General features: G+C 47.5%; 2 protein-coding genes across 2 annotated transcripts in view; both read right to left on the reverse strand.

Moving 5' to 3' along the window:
- LOC119130207 (fibrinogen C domain-containing protein 1-like) overlaps positions 1 to 20226 on the reverse strand; it is a 559732-nt gene that overhangs the window by 459530 nt on the left and 79976 nt on the right. The gene's annotated exons all lie outside the window — the stretch shown is intronic.
- On the reverse strand, positions 1538 to 19592 carry erf (Ets2 repressor factor). The gene is made up of 5 exons (XM_037263923.1): positions 18963 to 19592; positions 9070 to 9304; positions 7128 to 7240; positions 5214 to 6064; positions 1538 to 4951 (listed from the first exon to the last, which is right to left on the reverse strand). Exons 1-5 carry the CDS (start codon positions 18982 to 18984, stop codon positions 4358 to 4360), a joined length of 1815 nt encoding a protein of 604 aa, XP_037119818.1. The 5' UTR covers positions 18985 to 19592; the 3' UTR covers positions 1538 to 4357.

Genomic DNA, 20226 nt, shown 5'->3' on the forward strand with positions numbered 1-20226 from the left:
AACTTCCATAAGGAAGTTAAGCGGTTGAGAATAAAAAAACAACAAAAGTGTACCAGAAGAAAATAACATTTAAAAACGAAATTAAGTTACTTGACCCCGCCCTCCAAAACAATAATAGTTATTATTATTGGACTAAAATGGACGTTGTGGATGTTTTTTAAGGTTTACATGAGATGTTTTCTGTGAGTATGAGATGAGTTATCTCTCGTGTGAGCATACAAGTTCTTTTTTTTTTTTTTTGTCAGGCAAGAGGTGAATGTAATTTTTGCATTCCAAAGGGGCCCCTAACAATGTGTGATCATTAGCTGTGTTGTGATCTGCTTTCTATCTTGGTGCCTCCTCATTGACCTCTCACCCCCCTCCGGCAGATGAACTCTGACCTCATCCCTCAGCCAGACAACAGTGCTTCTCAGTTGGAGGCCAAACAGACCATCAATCACTCATCAAAACAAACAAACAAATAAACAAGAGTGCTTTAAAATGACAATAGGGACAAACTTTGAGCATAACATTCATAAAATTCTATGCAATTACAAGTGGAGAGAGTAATTATTTTAGCATAACGGCTAAAGAAAAAACAACAACTGTATATTACACTCATTCAATAATGAAGCCAAACAAATATCACTCACCTCCAAAATGCCAACTTAGCCGATCGGAAGCCAATTCTGGTAACTGTTAGCAAATGCTAACTTTGTGCTAATAATACATGGTAGTGCTTTGGCTGTCACGTCAAAGTGGTTCTTTTGCTGGGGAATTTTGGCTAGTGTTGTTGGCGGAGAAACTCTCTGCAGGGTGATGATGTTAATTATCCCGCTGTAATGTGACAATTGATTTATTACTCCGATAATATCTGCAATATTATTACAAACTCGGTCTGTGAAGTGAGCTGTAAAGAGCTGCATAGTGCCACCAGGGGGAGCCAAAGTTAGTGTGACAGAACTTGCTCGTCTTTATACCAGCTTTAACCCCCTAAAAAACACTATGAAGCTCATCAACGCATTTCAAATTCAGTGCTTGGGGTGGCACCATAATGCTATAATATGGAACCAAAGCAATACTTTTATATTGACAGCACTTTGGTCTCAAGACAGAAACTTTAGAAAGTCTTTTTAGTAAATCATTAAAGGTCTTTTTTTTTTTTTTTTAAATAATCAGAAAATGGGTGATGCCACAAGAGGCAAGTAACATGTCCTTCTTTGACAGGTTCAGCTGAACCATTTCAACATTCCCTGAGGATGGTAGCTGGAAAAAAATCTCACCTCCATTTTGTTGACAGCACCACAAAAATCTTTGGGCCCAAGACGTCAAAGGAAGCATTTGTGTCCCCGGCCGATGCGGGAGGACAAAGTGTGACATGGTGTCATCCTGCTCTAAACACTCACACAAAGAGTTTCAATATGTCCCAAAAGATTCCCACGTACTGCAACAATAGGTAAGAGAGTCTGCTTGACAGAAGACGCACAAAAAATACATTCAAAAACATCACATCATTAAAATGGCTGCTGTGCTCCAGGGAAGGGAACGAAAAAACAAACAATCACAACATTTTAATAGGTTTTCCTGTCTTAACATACCTTTGAGCCACGACGCGGCAATAACAGTAGTTTCCCCTAAGACATTCAAATTAAAAGCAAATGTGTCATCAGTAGTCAAATAAATACATTTTATCAACTCCAAAAAAGGCACTAAATGCTAGCATTAGCTGGCGGCTATGCTCAGTGTGACGATGCTAACAACGCAAGCTCTCCAGACCTGCTGCTGGTGCCAACATAAAACACACAAAACCAAAAATAAAAACCAATTTTGACATTTTATTAATGAACCCTGATTATTGTTTTAATTACACGTGAAGATGAACACATAAAAAGAGAAACATTGAGCGGTTGTCTCCCCGTCCTCCACAAAGCCGCCAATCATGTTGACAGCTGAGGAGACGCCTGGAATAACAACAGTTAAACATTACAATGCTCTTTTTTTTTTTTTTTAAACACTTTTTTTTTCTTACAGAATCCTCCATAGATGGAAAAAAATATATATATACACACACACCGCATTAATAACAGTAATTAAAAAAATAAGGGAAAACCATAGTTTCCTGGGTTACACGTTGGTGGTAAAAATAAAAATAAAAGAGTAAAAAAACAAAACAAAGGTCCACTAGAAAGAAAGAGTGCAAATGGTAACAAAAGAGAATCATTCACAGAAAAAAAAAATAAAAAGCAAAAAGCATCTGAGCAAGAGTACGTACGAAATAAGCTGGTTAATATTACGATACAATATCATTACAATAGTAACAGTAAGATATGCATGTGTGGAGGAAGGGGGGGTGTTGATGTTTTCGTGAGCAGACAGGTAGCGCGAAGTGCTACTTAAAATAAAATAAAAATGGATGAGGTTTTGTCAACTTTGTTTTAAATTAAATTTAAGAGTCAAAATAGCGCGTTCTCTGGCCAAGATGACAAAAATGTGCAAGACCGCAGCGAGCTTTCGATGTGGAACTGCGGAAACTAATTGACACAAGCACGCGTTTGCACTCAGACAGGCAAACACGCACATTCACATACGCACATACACACCGAACGAGTCATTATATGGGAAGTCCCGCGCTCTCCACTCGGCGCTGAGGTTTAGTGATGTCATTTCCTGTGAGTGTTTGTGGAAAGGGCGTGTGTCGTTTCTATAGCGATGACTGTGATGTCATCTCTCACTGCGTGTGTGTGTGTGTGCATGTGTGTCAACAATTGATGTCACAGCCAATCAGTGTGGCACCGGCTTTGTATGCGCCATTCTGTGTGTTGTTGTCATGTTACTGTGGGCCCTGACTGTTGCTTCTTTCATATTTTTCAATATAAATATAAACTCTAAGGGCAGCAGGAGAAGGCAAAGGCGTGGTAATACACTGGGCGTTATATAGAATATATATATTGTATTTATATATACACACATACATCTTCAGCATGAAAAATAGGTTTTAGTTTCCCGATTTGTATCAAACGACAATCTTGAAATATAACTATTGGATTCTTTTTGTGACTAAAATATATATAGCTGTGTGTAGTTTGATGTTTAAAAACAGAAGGCATGTCGGTATGTGGTGCTTCGAAAGGCACACTTGTTTGGATTTAAATTGGTTTAAATTGGTAAAATATATTTGTTAAGTCAAGAAAAATAAGCTCTCTGCCTGAGTTTTGCTTTTTGACATTCATTCAGCGCTTCAAAGAAAACGACATCCATCAACTGCGCTTGTTGCCAATAAAATAAAAAAAAATAAGCGTTCGGCTTTTTGGCTCTGAGAAACAAAATGCCCCCAAAACACCGCAACACTCTAAGCTGGGAGTTTTTCGAAACGACGGGAATGACGACAGGATTCGCCAAAGCTTAAAAAACGCTTAAGTTTCTTCGTAAACTGAAGAGACAAAATGTCCGCCCCGTCAGCTCAACAAGGCCGGCTGGCAGCAAGTCTGAGTCATTTCCTGAAAGCGCACAAACGTGCCCCCGTCCAGGAAGAAACAGATCCGTAGCGTCCGGAATGTTCCCGGCCACGACGCCCGGGATCTTGCTTTAGTCTGGAAGCCGGCTTGTAAACCGTAGTGAGGCACTTCTGGCAAGTCAACAAAATGGAGGGCTTGCCAAAGGCCCCCAAAATGGTGATTCCATTCAGTCCAATGATGTTTTCTTCTCAGCCAATCAAAGTCAAATGGTGGTACAAAATCAAACTTGTTGTCCTTGAAGGAGTGTTTGAACAAAGACATGATTTACCCCCCCCCCCCCACCTAAAAGATTGTGGCCATAATATAACATACAAACAAAATGCTAATTTGTGGTCAAGAAATGCTTTCACCAATAATTAACAACTGCCATTTTTCTGCATTAATAGTTGGGGCGGCCCGGAAAAAGCCATCGCTTAAACAAGCACTCTTATGTGGCCACAAATTAGGTGTGTGGGCAGAAAAAGAAATTATAATAAATAAATGATAATAGTACAGTTAAGCAGGCAAATGGTGCCACGAGTCGTATTGTAGATTGCAGTTGTCAGCCCCCGAAACCAGTTTGGGAGGCATGATTATTATGAGTAGACCCGCTAAAAAGTCTCAAGTTGCCAGGCCTGAAAACACACAGGAAGTCGGCCATTTTGGTCAAAAGCGACCATTTTAGGGGTAAATTCCCTCAAACTGCCAGCTCTGAACTCTTAACTTACACGGGAATGATACGAAACCCATCAAGTATTTTGTGCGTATGTTATAAATATTTCATGGCCACAAATTAGCATCTTGAACCCAGTTCGTCTAAATGGCCACAATTTATAAAAAAAAAAAGAGAAACGGTTCCCGTCATGACTTGTAGCCTTGGTGTCTCAGCAGCTGGCGTTCTCCAGAGACAACTGGGCAGTAGCTCTCTGCAGCTCTGAGCTGGCTCTGCGCTGGGTGGGCGGCGGGGGCATCATCAAGCCCAAAATCAGACCCCGTCCTCCCTCGTTGTCTACCGAGCCCTCCCTCTCCTCTACCTCCTCGCGTCCCTCAGCCCTCACCTTTTTGTCCTCGGCCTCATCCCGCTCGCCGTCCGCCTCCATTTTCTGGTCCTCGCTCCAGCGCCGCTTGAAGCGCAGCTTGAGCGGGATGCAGCGGGTGCCATCGGAGGCCGCCGGGGCCGGCTCCGTCTTCAGACTGAGCAGCGGGAATGCCGAGTGGCCCGCGCTGAGAGGCGGAGTGGCCGGAGTCTTGAAGACTTCCTCCTCGTCATCGTAGTCCGGGCCTGGGTTGTCGTCGGGGTGAGAGGTCGGCTGCAGGTAGTGGGTGGGGGGACTACCATTGGCCTTTAATTGATTGTGGAGCTGATGATTGGGTACGGGTGCAAAGATGTCATCATCTTCGGGGTTCAGCTCATCTTCCTCGCTGATGTCGGTCACTTCCACTTCCTCCTCCGACTCGATGTCGGATATGGGTTCCACCTGAAAGTGGTAAAGGTCCATTGTTATCAACATGAGCTGCAGTACAATTCAGTGAGAATTTGTATGCGTTGTTGCTCCTTGTGTGTTAAAGTCACAATTTCTTGGAAGGTTTCGAATTACGACAACAGCTATGCTAATTTCTGTTAGCATGTCATTGGGATTTGTAACTATAAGTTAGCATTAAGCTAGAGGACGTGTTTGATGAAATAGTTTGGTTGAACATTTGGGTTCAAGTCCCAAGACCTGCTGTTCTAGCGCTCACCTTGATCTTGGGCGCAGCCGTGAACAAGGAGGACTGTCCGGCCGCCGAGGAGGAGGACGCCGCCGAGCTTCCCGCCTCCCTCTGTTTGCGTCCGAGAGGTGGTGGCTGCAGCTTAAACTTGAAGGCCTCCTCACCCGCGCTGCCCCCCGGGTGCCCTCCCAGCGAATGGGAGAGTGCCAGGGACGCGGCGTGAAGATGGTGGGGGGCCGGCTTCTCCGGGGTGGGGCGGTGGGGCTGCGGGATAACGATGTTGGGGTAGTGGAGGAAGGCGCGGGGGCTGAGGTGGTAGTTGTAGACAGACTGGGTGTGGGCCTGAAGGTAGTGCTTCATGTCCTCCGGGTTGAAGGAGAAGTGGGAGCCCATCATGGGGGAGGGGAGGGACGGGGAGGGCGTGTAAGGCAGGTGTGGGGTGGGGGTCATGGAGAGGGCCGGGGACAGAGTCGGCGCCAGCAGCCCCCCAGGGCCCGGCAGGGGGGACACGGGGAAGGGAGAAAGAGGCTCTGGGTGGACCCTATGAGGTCTGGTTAGCCCCGCCGGGTTGGGCCCGCCACCGTAGAGCCTGAAGAGAGACTCGTGAGGCAGGCGGGGTGGGAGGAGCCCTCGGAAGGCCCTCTCGGGCCCCGCGCCCCGCTCCTCGGCCCCCACCGCCTCCTCGAGCTCAGAGTTGGTGGAGGTGCCGTCGCTGCAGTCGCTGACAGAGCCGCGGGCCATGCGACGCGCCACGTTGCTGAACACGCCCGGACTGCGAAGCTCCTCGCTGGACGACAGCACGTCCGATGGCGTTGAGGGGGGAAAGCGGAAGTGGGTGCCCCCGCTCGGGACGGGTGGGGCGCTCTGCGGGACGCCGCGACCTGCGACGAGAAAATGAGACATGACAATGAGCAAAGAAAGATGAGCGAGCGCTGTGGCTCAACACCATCCTTCCACAGTGACTCACTGCTCTTGTGTTTCTAATCATTTTCTGGAACCGATCGTAAAAAAATCATTAAGAACAAACCATGTGAGGTTTTGGCCGCGGATACAAAACCTGACTTGTTTGGGAATTTGTGGGCGAGAGAAGACAAATAATACCACAAGCGTCGCATCGATGCATCTGATGCCAAGAAGGTTTGCTGGAAGCTAAAAGCACTAAAATCATATGAGAGGGAAAGGCCGGCCAATACGGCCTTAAACAATTTTTCTATTTCCAAGAATACCACTTCCGGTATGAATCATTTTTTTCCTCTTTGCAAATGACAATTACAATGCCATTATTGAACACATTTGCTTTTGTGTTGCTTTCCCTTCTGGGGCTTCTCCTGATACTTGGAACATAATCCCGGTAATAAACTGGCCTTCTCTGTAAACAACACAAAGATTAATTCTTACTAAATTGCCCCCTTCCCTTGTTGGAGAAAATGGATCCAAGATGGGTGCCCCTTTTCTCAGCCCCAACGCCTCTAGAACTGCTCTCCCCCCCCCCGCGGGGCGCTTTCCAGCAAAACTGTGGCACTGCAATAAATTTTTGGCCTGCGTGCGCCTGCCAGAATTAAATACTGGAAAAGTTGCTCTCGCTGCCATTACAAACATGGGCTGGGTTCCTCTCCTTCCCACACTGGACTGCCACTGTCTGTGTGTGCGTGCATGTGTGTGAATGCGACAATCTGCACAGACTGACGTGGGCACGCGTGTGTGTATGTAACATCCCGACACGCGTGGGCCACATCACACATACTATAATTAAAGTATCGTGCAGCACTTAAGTCAGCTCCATATGGGCCCTGTTTACACTGGAACAGAGACCATTTGAGGTGGGGGACGGGGAGGTATGGAGTGTGTGGGTCAGGTTGTCAGGATGACATCACGACACAATTTATTGTTAAAAATGTCCATCGTTTGGAATGGAGTAAATTTGAGGTAGCGACATGAATGTACCTGAGCCCATGTCGATGAAGGGGTAGTTGACCAGCACCAGTTTGTTGAAGTTGAACTTGTAGGTGAAGCGCTTGCCTTTGGTCTTGTGGAGGATCCTCTTGTTGTAGTAGTACCTGCGGGGGCGACATCGCAGCAACGTCATAACGCCACCCGCCAACTCCTCCTCTCCAATTCACAGGACGTTCCAGGACATGGCGACCCCTCCCCCCACTCCAACCCCCGTGGCAAGAACATGTGGTTCCATACATGAAGGAAGTGAGGTGGCGTGAGTCACGACGAGAGAAGGTGGAGGAGTGAAGAGCGAGCGCCTGACAGCTCATCTAACAAGATGATCAAATGGCCCCGCGTGAGTCACACAGCCAGCGAGCCTCCGGACTTTGATTCAGCAGAGTCTCTTGCCCCATTGTGAGCAGCAATAACTCAATTCTGGGATTATTCTTATTTTCCACACGCTGGGCGCATTCACACATTCTGATGTCAACAAATGGCAAAGATTTCATCTGCTCCCATTAAATCTACTTAATGTCGCACGACACTTTATGAAGGACAAGAAAATGTGCATGTGGGGTGCAGGTATTATTGTTGTCCGCTTATTTGCCTGGTGAGTGACGTGGGAGTCACAAATGAGTGTTGGTGCTCAAATCATCTTTTTGAAAATTCACCCTCTGAAGCTAGCATGACTTGGCAACATGAATTTCGGTGGTCTTACCGAGGCAGCCATGCTTGACAAGACAGAGAACGATGGATGGACGGAAATTTGTCATCAGCATTATTGTTGTCAGATTGCCGATCTGCTCTGATTACACAGTGAAGGTGTACCTAATCAAGTGTCTGATGAGTGTATCCAAGCGACGCGCACTCAAAATAAAAGCCAGACGTGGGTGGCGTCAGGCTTGCCGGACGCGCGGCTCCTGGAAAGCGCTGCGGCGAAGTCAGACACGTACGCGCGAAAGAACACACACATAGCGCCGGGTGGACATTGGGCGACCCCGTCTGGCTTTGAAGACCGCTTGAACTTCCCTGAGCCGGAGCGCGCCGTCGGCTCCGAGCGCCCAAGTCACGAGTGACTGCGACATTCCCGCTTGACATGGGAAAAAAAAAAGAAAAAAGAAAAAAGGAGAGCGGCAAATAAGGCGCAGATGGGCCGGAGGAGGGCTGACATATAACAAGGTGTGAAGCGCATGTGTGTGTGTAACGAGACAGCGCAACTCATCCGGCAATTGGAACCAGCCTACAACACAGGCGGCGACACGGATGACAAACAGTGAGTGTGTGTGCGAGATATGTACAGCAAGAGAACAGACCGTCCTTTAAAGAAAACAACAACAACAATGACGACGTCATAGGCCGAGGGAACGTTTCTAGAATGGTCCGTCACCATTGACTCAATCTGACTTGGACCGGTTGTGAGGCGCATGACAGACAAGTCGTGAGGAATATGAGCAAGAGCAACCCTGGAAACGAGAAGCAAAAATGATGATGTCCATTTCGGTGTTTGCCAGGAGACTAACGTCATTTTATGAACCATCTTTTATTTTATGATGTTCTTTTCCATCCGAAGAAAAGTGTGTCCGTCTTCAGAGGTTTTCCACAGTCATAAAATATACAGCAGGAAAAAAAAAAAGCATACGCATATAGATACAAGTTGCTAACTGGTTAGCCGTTAGCACCTGCTAGCATATTTTGGGAATCGCAATGGCTGAGTAAAATGGAGCTATGACAGATTTTTATGTCTGGTGGGAAATGGACAAAGTTCAAAATCGTTTAAATGCACTTAAAATTGTGGCTAAATGTTGGTACCACAAAAGGAACAGCGAAACCACACCGTCAAAAATGAAACGATCCCATTACCCAAAACAACAGTGGCAGATGTTGCTAGCAACAATGGCATCAAATGATATTCTTAGAAATTTAACATCAACTCAATCATTTGTGGCCTGACCTGAGGGCGCGGCTCAGCTTGTCGTAGTTCATCTGCGGCTTGCACTTGCGGGCACCCCACAGGCGGGCCACCTCGTCCGGGTCCTTGATGACAAACTCGCCGTAGTCGCCCTGCCAGGCGATGACGTCGTGGTACTCCTCCTTGCGCAACAGTTCGAGGATGAAGTGCCACAGCTGGATCTGCCGCGAGCCCGGGCTCGACTCAGGCTTGTAGGCCCACTCGGGGAAGGCGAACCCTGCCATTGGAGTACAGACAAGAATGCAGGTCAGGTGTTGCCCCACAGGTCAGTCTTGGTACTACAACGTTTGGTGTGCTGGGTCATTCCCAGTGCACACATTTTACAAATTTGTGATGTTGAAAATATTTGCTTTATAGTGTTGTTTTTCTGGTTGTCTACCCTTTATTTCACAATTTTTCTCACCCAAGTAAATCAGCAATCGAGAAAGGAATTTATTTAAATCGTAAATAATTAACTGCTTTTTCTTCTTTTTTTTCCCTCTAATGACAGTGACTCAGCGTACAACTCTGCGAGTCCCAACTCCAGAATCTTAATTCTTGCAGCTGCTTTCTCAGCACCACAATAGTTGGAACGCGACGTGCCGACTTTGCCTCGGTTGCCGGGAAAAAGTCGGGCTGGCGGCCACCATGGGCGGCTTCCCGCGGTCCGCGGTCACATCACCGGCGGGTGCGCCGTTATCGCTGTCGAATGGACGACGTTCAAAGAGGCGGACCTCGGCAAAGGTGCAGACAAAATATAAGCATGCGGACCTTGTGGCAGTAAAAGACTCAACATACGGCCTCAGTGACACTCACACACTTATACATACATACACACACACACACCTCATTAAATCCAGATGTGCTTGGCACCCAATCTCAGCGCTGAGGTTAGGAAACATATGGGCACAATATAACAATACTGCTTTCGCCATGGGTGTGTGTGTGCGCGTGTGTGTGTATGTGAAAATATGTGTGTGTGAGAAAAGCCCTATGGCAAGCATTTGGTTGCAATCAGTTTCCCACACTCCACATACTGTGTCATATCCATACAGCAACATTAGCCACAATACGCTAAATGCCAACATATGCACACACATATAGTACATGTGCACACACACACACACTCGCAAACAAAAACAATACAAATCAGATTTGTCACACAGGTAAGTGTGCACATCTGGTGCACTTTATTAGCCTGTAAATGTTTTGGGGCCAGTGTCATAAAAGCCGACAAAAAGCAGATTTGAAAGAAAGGACGACACACCTGGCAGACAAAATGGCCTCCCACAGTCAAAAGGTATCACAATATGGAGCCCAGATGGCCATTAAAAGAATGATGACTTTTCCTATTTAGACTGCTTTTGTGGTCATTTATGAACATGTGGGGAAATGCCCATAAGAAGTAGCGAGAAGCCCGCCGGGTGGTGGAGGCCCATTTAGGGCTCACATGGTTGTGTACCAAAGTTTTACTCCAACAAAATCCTCAAAATATCAAGCATGGGTACCCGGTATCTGTGAATTCTCAAACCTAAGAGCTTCGTGTGTTCATCCCGAGTGTGTGTTAGTGTGTACAAACGTATGTGTGTGCATGCTGACTCGGCACATTCTGCCTGCATTACACTGATTTATGTAGCAGCTCATTTACAGCCCGAGCAAGCAGTGACAGGCCTCTTCTTATCAACGCAGCACCATGCTGGCGGCTATAAAGGCCCATGTCACACGTACGCACACCGAGGAAGCGCTGGTTAGCGGTCGCGGTAATCTTTCACAAAAATGGATGGATGGCGCTGGAAAATCATGACGGACAATGCCAAGCATCAATGCGGCTAGCGGCCACCTTTCAGTTTCTCCTTGGAAATGAAGGAATAGGAATGAGCGTGATTCAGCGCGCAGACAATGAGCTTCTTCGAAAAACACATCTGTCGCCAGGGTCCAATCAATGGCTCGCACGTCTGACGTAAGCGCCGCTGTGGGCGAGCGGCACACACGCGCACACAGCAGGTTAGCGGGCGAGGTAAGTGGGTTCGTACGTGGGCGCGTGGCGCACGTGCGCAAAGAATAGTGAGCACGCCCACGTACACGCAGGCGCCCCCGCTGACTCACGCCGCATCGGCTTTTGTCGTCCGCCGATCGTGCCTCCCACCCTCGCTGCCATCTCCCTTTTCCCTTTCACGGCGGCCCGCCCTCGCACCCGCTCTCACGCCCGCCGCCTCCCTGAGACGCAGTCGCCTGGCAACGCAAGCTTTTAAGCGCTAAAAATAAGTGTCTGAGTCACGACAAGATGGGATTCAATTACAAATGGGGGTTGGGGTGGGGGGGAGCAGAGGCTTTTGGGGAGTTTTGCAGATCAGATCACATCTGGATACAGAGGTCCGGCAAAAATGCCGCAAAACTTGTTCGGACTTCAAGATTCACGCAGTAGATTTCACTTGTACGCACGCGAGACTCATTCATGGCGGCCAAATGAATCAGAAGTATTTGAGATGGAGTGCTGCATCCATCCAGAAATTTTCCAGTTAGGCTCCCATCGATACTTTTTTGGTGGAGACTACGTGACGACGGACATTTTAAGATGAGACTTTGAAAGCAGAGTCACCGATTGAGCTAACAAACAAAACGAGCGTCCAAGGCTGTCGGCAACAAGTTTCTGTAGCGTGCCACCCGCCTCCTCTGTGCATTCACCGCTCCCTTCCTCCTATTCTTTGCCGAGTCTATATTTAGCCCTCGCAAAGGTCGTCTGTGACTCAGGGGCACGGCGGCGATGCAGAGGGCGAGCAGGCCACGCTAAACGGCGGCGGCTGGCTGCCATCCAGGGTGGGGAGCTTATCTGGATGCCATCAGCTTGTAGCGCAAAAAAAAAAAATGGCAGGAAGTCAATGGCCACCAAGACCGGGGTGAGGGGGGGGGATCTCCAGGACGTGGAAAGTGCCGTCATGTGCGGAAAGTCAAGTTCCAAAGAGAATAAATAAAGACCAAGTGAGAGCATATCCTGAAATAAAGGGCTTTTTTTTTTTTTTTCTGTCCACGTAACAGGTGGCACCCTGACCTAGATCCTTGGAGTCAATCGGAAAATGGAAGTCCCGTGAGAAAAGGCAAAAACTGTCGAGATCACGGGTATGTTGAGGCCTCAAAAAAGGGGGATTTGTTGGAGACAGAGTTCACATTGCCCTAATAAGAAAAAGGGAGCCATTTTCGGCTTTCCCAGCATTTCGGTTTTTAATGATCCAAGAGATCAAATCACACCAACTCAGTCGATGCCCACGTGGATCACACGAGTCTTGACTCCTGAGCTGGTAATTACCCTCTCAAGGATGGACGTTTGGTGGCTAAGAGCCAGAGAAACATCTGAAAAGCAGCGGGAGTGTCTGGAAAGATTAGCCGAGGAGAAGGGCCGATGGACAAAAGGGAAAAGACAAGCCTGGGGAGATAAAAGCAGGAGCAGGTTCACAGCGAGGAGCCTCGCTCGTGATCTCCTGGAACATGTGCCTAAGTAGAAAACGAACTTATTTTACGTGGTCTACAGTGGTTACAGTCAACTGGTTTCTAAAAAAAATAAAACGCAGAGACCAGCAGATTCCATGCGCTGGGAATCGTGTCTGAGCAGGTTGTCGCCGACCGGCTCTCAGAAAATGACAAGCCTGTGAAAGCATTCGACCTAAGATCACCTGACTCTCACGCGTTGAGGATGGTGTTTTGCGAGAAAAGGTGAATGAGTGCCAGCGTGAGACAGACAAACAAAAGAAGAGCGGAAGATGAATCACCGTCTCTGAGAAGAGGCGGCGGAACATCGCACGAGAATGAGACTTTCAAGGTTGTCGTCAAAAGCATGTTCATGAGCAAAAGGGACATTTTTAATTTGGACAAATTGTGTTTGAGAACAGAAACGATCATTTTCAAAACCTTCAAAACGCAACTGATGATGGAAAGGGATTCGTAATCATTCACGCATCACGGTGCTGAGATTAGAGCAGAACTTTGCTTCATTTCCTGTAGTAGCTAAAAACAGTGATTGTGTGAGCCCATTCGGGGCAAGACGGGATTAAAAAGTGTGGCCCGGCGGAATCCAGAAGAAGTTAAGCGAGCGAGGCCACGCCGCGAGCTACAATCGCTTGTGGGAGAAATTTAGAACTGGCTCCCGTGTTGCGGTTTTGGTCACCAGACTTTCATTTTCCTCCAACGCACACAGGCGAGCACGCTTAAGCACAAACACACACACGTGCGGCCGCGGCCCAGAATAGGCCCTCGGAGCTTCGCATCCAGGAGGCTCGCACCGCTGACTCATTCCTCGACTGGCTGCCAATCAAATCTTTCAAGCTGCTATCGTGACACTTAGCAACGCCGTCACGCCGGGAGGTTTGGGTCGGCCGCTTCGCGAAGACGGACAAGAAGCGTTGCCGTCAACTCCTTGGAGTGATGGAAGTCAGATTAGGTCCTGGATGCGTTTCAGGAATAAATGTCAAGTTTCTGATCAGCTCCACATGTCCTCTGCCGGGTTCTGCTGAGAAGACTTTTTCTTCAATCCGCGTCAGCACGTCCAACTGCGTTTCATATTCAACGTGTGGCAGCAAGAGAAGAGCGCCAGGAGTGAATGATATTTGTCACTTTTGACAGCGCAATGCTGCGCGGTACGGCAGTGGAGGGACTCGATGGCTCGAAGCCAGACTTGGCTTGAAACCTGAAGAACATTTAAGACTTAATCAGGAATCAGCTTTGTTCTCACTTGGAAAATGTTTGCTTTTAAAATCACACTTGTGCGCTGCGGCAGCTCGCACCGACTGCGTGTTCGATTCCCCCATGCAGCAAAAAAACAACAACCAGGGACTTTCTCTCCAAGGAGACGTCTGGTTGCGTTACTCAGCCTTTCCTCAGCCGCCGCCGCCTTAATTCCCCCGTGAACGGCATGAAAGCTGGATGTTCTCGCCTCTAGACTGAGCGGCTCGTGCTCAGCGTAAAAAACATTAAAGGCGGAGGCGCGGCGGCGTCACCGCAGGGACATGGCGGCACTCGCCAGCCAAGGCGGGAATATTAAAAGAGCGTGTGCGCGCTAATGCGAGACAGACTACCGCCGCTTGCGGGCGGGCTGGGGGGGCTTTCGACTGGTTACCTCCACCAAGGAAGTTGGCAGGAGCTTTCCATGTTTCCACAAAACTTTTAGGAGGGGTGGTGCAAGGGCCAAGAAAGAAGTCATGACATTTTTCTGCCCTTTGCTTAGCATTTTATTTCCCTTAATTTCTCATTAAATGAAGTCATCCAAGTAAATGATGGAATCTTTTTTGGAAGCTCCATGTCAAGGAACGCGTGGCTCAAGAGAGGACAAGCTTTGGAGCTGATAAGGCAAAAAAAAAAAAAGTGCAAAGGTGAACAAACGGCCTTTCGGGTTGACCTGATCAAACGTTAGCTGGGCTTATCACTCGCGCATTTTACGAGCCACCTTTGAAGCGGCCAACGACGGGGGCCGCTCGACTGTTCCCGCCGCAGAGCGTGCTGAGATTGATTAATCAAAGAGCTGATCAAAAAGATGAGCTTTGGCCACAAATCGATCCCGTTTGTGTGTTGAGCGTGTGAAGAGTGACATCACACCTGTAGCATGTCAGGACCGAAAAAAATAATAATAATACAACAACAGAGAAGTTAAGTCATGGAGTTTTTGAAGGTCTTGGACAAAACAAGAAACCTTCCCTCGACACTTTAGTCAAAACATGACATCATCGTCATGGGAAGGTCGAGAGCAGAGCAGGCGATGCTGGACCAGAAAACTGGACCATTTCTTTCCTGGATGTCGAAGCAGTTTGCGGGCAAACGTGACCTCTTTTGGCTTGACCTGCGTTCCCATGCCGTATTGATTTTCCTCATCCAGGGTGTGGCCCAGCTCTCGTCCTGAGTTAGCCTGGGAAAAAGACTAATCAGTCTAATCAGGGCTAGCATGACAGAAAACGGACCGATAATATTTAAGCTGAACATTTTCAGCAAAAGAATCTGTCCGCCGCCAAGGACGATTGCCATTTTGAGATTGCTTATCAGGCAGGAATTCTCGTGAGAATCCTTTTCCTCGTCGCGAGGAAATTCCAAGCGTTCGTCTTGACACGTCCTTACCGCATTGCGATACAAACGATCGGTCATCAGAAAATACGGGTTCGGTTTTCACAGAGTTCTGAAAAGCTCCACAATGTGGCGAATAAACCTTCACCTGTTTTCTGCACACTAAAAGCGTGGACTGACCATTTGCAATCCAGACTCTCCCCGGTGGAAAGATGGAAACACGCTGACGGTGGTCGACCGGGTTTGACCACAAATCGTCGTCGGCCGCTAACTGGTCGAGCGGACGCGAAGCATCAAATAAAAACAAATAGTTGACACGAGCTGCTGAAGTGTGCGCAAGTCGACCGCAGAGAGACCACACATTCATCAACATTTGAAAGACAACAACACTGGAAGGGATATCAAAAAATATTAGCTTTGGGATGAGGCTTAAAAAAAAAAAAAGGAGGCAGCAAGTGTAGGCGAGCTCGGGACAAGTCTGGGACAGATCAACCAAAAATCAGCAGCCACAAAACCAAAAGTAGGCTTTTTATTTGATTTATTTTTTTCCCTCCGTCGAGTTTCTCAGCTTGGCGGCTCAGGCGGTGGTCGCTTGTGAGAATCCGCCTCACTTTTTCCCCGCTCCAGACTTTCCACTCGCACGCCGCCGCCAACAGATGCCACACTTGGATGTCTGAATGGTGCCATTTAGGGCAAGAAAAAAAAAACATTCTGGATCTCTCTAATTACGACAACTATGCGAGTTGTTGCAAGCTCGCTGGTGGGTGGGGAGGGGGAGCGGGCATGGGATGGCACCTGGGCTGCCGGTGCCATTCTTGGCCCGCTATGTGTCAAAGATGGCAGTCATAACAGCGAGCGCCTCTTTCAGTTTGGCTGACTCCAGTCAAAACATCGGCACCTTCCAAAAAATTCACGCCGGGAGGTTCTCGTAATCACATGAAGGACATTCTCACAATTCAAAAAGCACTTTGGCGGAGTACCGAAAGTTTACTTTTGAAGCTTTTCGAACTGTACGCACAGCCATACCCTACTTATCATCTGCAAAGGATGACAAATATTACTGAAGTGGTTGAACCATTTTGAAAAATCAGCTCAGTATTGTGATTACTATTTATTTGACAATTTATTATTTTTTTCAAGGCCCATTTTTTAACAAATAAAATAATACGTACAAATATTATTTTTACACTATAATTTGGAATTCGACTTTTTAGCAACCGCTTTTGGCGGAGTGCGTTAAATTAGTTACAGGAGTACCTAATTTAATGTATGGACAACATTCAAAGCTGCAGACGCACATACACGTCAATCAGCACTCTTTTTTTCTTTTCTTCCTGGTGTTTGTCTAGCCCGCATGTCCCGGCTTGTGTGCGACCTCCTTTCTATTTTTCCGACTCGGGTCACCGCAGCCACTGTATACACACATGCGCGCGCACACACTTCCAGGAAAGGATGCCTGCCACCACAGTGATGACCTGAGCGTCAGCTCCACACCATTCCAGGGAGATGCTGACGTCACTCTGTGGGACTTTTTTTCCCACCGGGGTTTTTCTTCTCCCAATCAGGATTGTGATGGGGTCAATGGATGGAATTTGGCAATTCAGCAAAAATCAACCAATCTCGTACAAAATGGTATCCAGTACTCAATTTGATGGGGGTTCTTCCTGTTTCGAAGGAACGGTCATCCCAAATCGCCAAATTTATGAATATATCGGCAGTTACTGCGCATTTATGGTATTTTGAAGCTCTTTGAACAGTTAATTGAAGGATAATGAGGGCTTTCATTTTGGAAAAGGGTGAAAATGAGACTGGATGTAATGTAAAAACTGCCTTGCATAAACAAGCCATTAATTTGATCATTCCATCCCAATTTGATCGACAGCGTACTATAATTAACTTTAGAGAATGACGCAGGTTTCTCAATTCAAGGACAACATCCCAAAATTACAAGCGAGGACTCAAAAGTAATTGCGTCACCTTCGCAAAGTTTAGCAACACGGCCAGAGTGAAGCCAACCAGCAAAAAAAAAAAAGGGGGGGTGTCCATCTTCAACAAAATGGCCTCCGTCACTCAATTCCATTTTGTTCTTCCCACCTCGAACAAATGGTGTCCCCTAAAGGGCAATTTGGCGGCTTCAAATCCAAACACTGGCCGTGTGACGAGCACGTCAAGAGTCACGCGGCGCCAAAGTGACCGACATATGGCCACGCGACACAAACACCCGCACGCACGGACTACAGCTGACAAACACATAAATACGCTGGCGGTCATTAACGGCCACAGCGTGTCCTTGCCAGACTTAACGCCGGCTAATTGCTCATGTATGGCCTCTTTCATTGGGCTCCCTCATACAAACAGTGCGCACACATACACACACACACGCTAAACACAACAAAGCGCGCCGGCCGTGACGTTGGCCGTGTTGATATAAGGAGCAAACACAAGTGGAAAATTGGACTTGCCAGGGGCCAGACTGCCGACTTCCTGATAGGAAGAGTTTGACCCATTTATATTTACACGTATGTGCATGAAGTCACGCAGGAAACACGCTCACACACAAAAGGCCTGTGTGTGTCGCGGGTCGACAACAAGACAACTGGGAGCTTGCGGATTGCAATGTTTGGCATTGTTGTCAAGTGCCTTCATTCTGTTGCACTAGCAAAAAAATAAAACATACACAACATGAAAAGTAAAACACCAAACATGATGTCACGTACTTGCAAACCAGTACCAGGACTTTTAAGCCATGCTGTAAAGATCTGACGACCATTGTATGGGGCAGACTCACCCGTTTTAAGTGGAATACAAAACCATGAGCAAATATGATTCTTTGTGCAAATTTTTGCACGATTGGCCATTCGTCTTCCAATGACATCATCATAGTTGTCTTATCCCAGCAGGAGTGACCTAATCAGGCTTTTCTGGACCTAATCTCACACTCTTCTGTTGTAAATAAGACAGATCATGACTCAATGTCAAATCTGGCCCACTGTCAGTAGAAAAGGGGACACGTTTCTATCAGATTCATGCGGCATGAAAGCGGTCACGCCACAGATGCAACAAGTTCCTCGCGGTGAAGCAAAACCGCATTTTGTACTCAACGTGTGTTTCCTGGTTTGCCACCTTGTGGTAATCTATTTTATCCGAGAGGTCACAACATTACATTTTATTTTCTACTAACATGGGACAGACCGGAAGCCGATCCAGTGTCTATATTGCAGGTCTGTACACGAAAAAACGACAACACCATTACCACTTTAACAAATATTTGGAATGGGAGCCATATCAGTAAACAAAAAAACAAAAAAGACAAACTGAAAGGAAAATATGGATGACCATACTTTATTAAAAGTGATGGTATGGGATTTCATGTATGCTAAAGAAAAGTTTGTGATTATTTTTAAAGTGATTCTCCTCATCATTTCGAGCCCATTTAAAAGCAGAAAAACAACATTTGTTTATTATAATATTTGCAAAATAATATCCAAATTAACGAGATTTCCCGGCAGTGTGGCTTGTCGCAACTCCTCCTAAGTGCTCATCACCGATGATCACTGACACCAAAAGCGCCCGGGGCAAATCAAGCACGATGCAAATGTGATATTAATTCACGCCGGCGGCAAATATTTCCGTCCCTGGCGAGTTGAACAAAAGCGACGGGGAGTTGCGACGCAGCCTCGCAGGCGCCATCATTTACGGCCACTTTCCCTTGCAGAAGTTGGGGAGCGAGTGAGTTAGCGTGCTAGCGCTGCTAAGCCGCCAAAGCTAATCACTCTTGTTTACTCCAGTCTTAGTTAAAGAACAGATATGTTCAAATAGGTGGCAGAGTTAAAAGTATGGAAATGTCTACTTACCCGGTTCCCCCGGGGTCTTCATTGCGATCGTCGGCGGGCTTCTTGGCTGACTTTTCCCGTCGAGTGCTAACTTTTCCCCTGGGTTTAGCTCGTTAGCCGCGTTAGCCTTTCGATCCTCCTGTGTTTGTTCACACAGAGTAGCCCCGACACAAAGTTCCTTGGGTTCTTTCACTCTCGATCCCCACTTGGACCAATTTGGCTGACTTTACGCTCACCGCTGCAAAACTTTTACGAGCCGCGTTGAATTTTTTTTTTCATGTGGGGGAGAAAGTTGCCCCGTGTCACCGTAGGGGGAATCCGGTAGGCAGGCCGAAGTTGGGGGGTAGGGGGGGTGCGGCGGGTGTCGAGGGCTCGCTTGACGGGAGCGAAGGAATGGCGAAGAAGTGGCGAAGAGGCTACACTTTGAGTCGGCTTGTGGGAACGACGTCGCGTGGTCCACTTGTCCTCCACATCATCGTCATCCTCCTCCGCCTCCTCCTCCTTTTCGGTTTCTCTTTTCCACGCCCGCGACCCAAACGGCGGCGCTGCTCGGCGAAACAAAAGTAGCCAAGCCAACTCCTCTTTCTGTGCGCTGCTTTCTCCGGCGCACACTTTTTCTTTTTCCACTCACTGGAGCGCCCCCAGCCCCCTCCTCTTCTTCTTCTGTCGGGTGTCGTGTTTCGCTCTTCCCTCCTGCCACACGGGGCCGCCCACGCGCACCCACGAAGGTTGGGAGGGCAGGCGCGGGGGAGAACTGAACGCCGACTTGTTGCAAAAGATCGCCCTTTTAGGTGGATTGCATCAACATCACATTTGATTAAACAAATTTAACATCCTCCCCTCCTTGAACTCGACTTTAGTTGGATTAAAACAAAGTCTGATTGGTACTGGACTAGTTTAACCCAGAAGAACTCGCAGAATGAGCATGGCAAATGGTGTCCAGTATTTTACAATGAGTGTATTGTGCTAATCACACGGACTGAAGTAACCCCGTGAAACCGACTTAGAAAGTCGTAAAAACAAGACGGTTCACGTGACAGCATCTGTCCTCGCCCGCTTCGAGCGATGACGTCTAATAAATTTCGACTGTTGCTTGTGTGAAAGCACTGAGAGCGGACATAAAAGTCTTAAAAGGGCTTACTGTTAAAAGTTAGCATGTCAGTTTATTGATGAGGATTAAATGGACAAGTAAATTCGAAGACCTCGACTTTGCCGATGATAGCGCTCTGATCTCCGCAACAATGGTGCAAATGCAGAAGACAGCAAAGATGGCTGATGCAGCAGG

Source organism: Syngnathus acus, chromosome 11 (genome assembly GCF_901709675.1).
Source record: "Syngnathus acus chromosome 11, fSynAcu1.2, whole genome shotgun sequence".
Taxonomy (NCBI): Eukaryota; Metazoa; Chordata; class Actinopteri; order Syngnathiformes; family Syngnathidae; genus Syngnathus; species Syngnathus acus.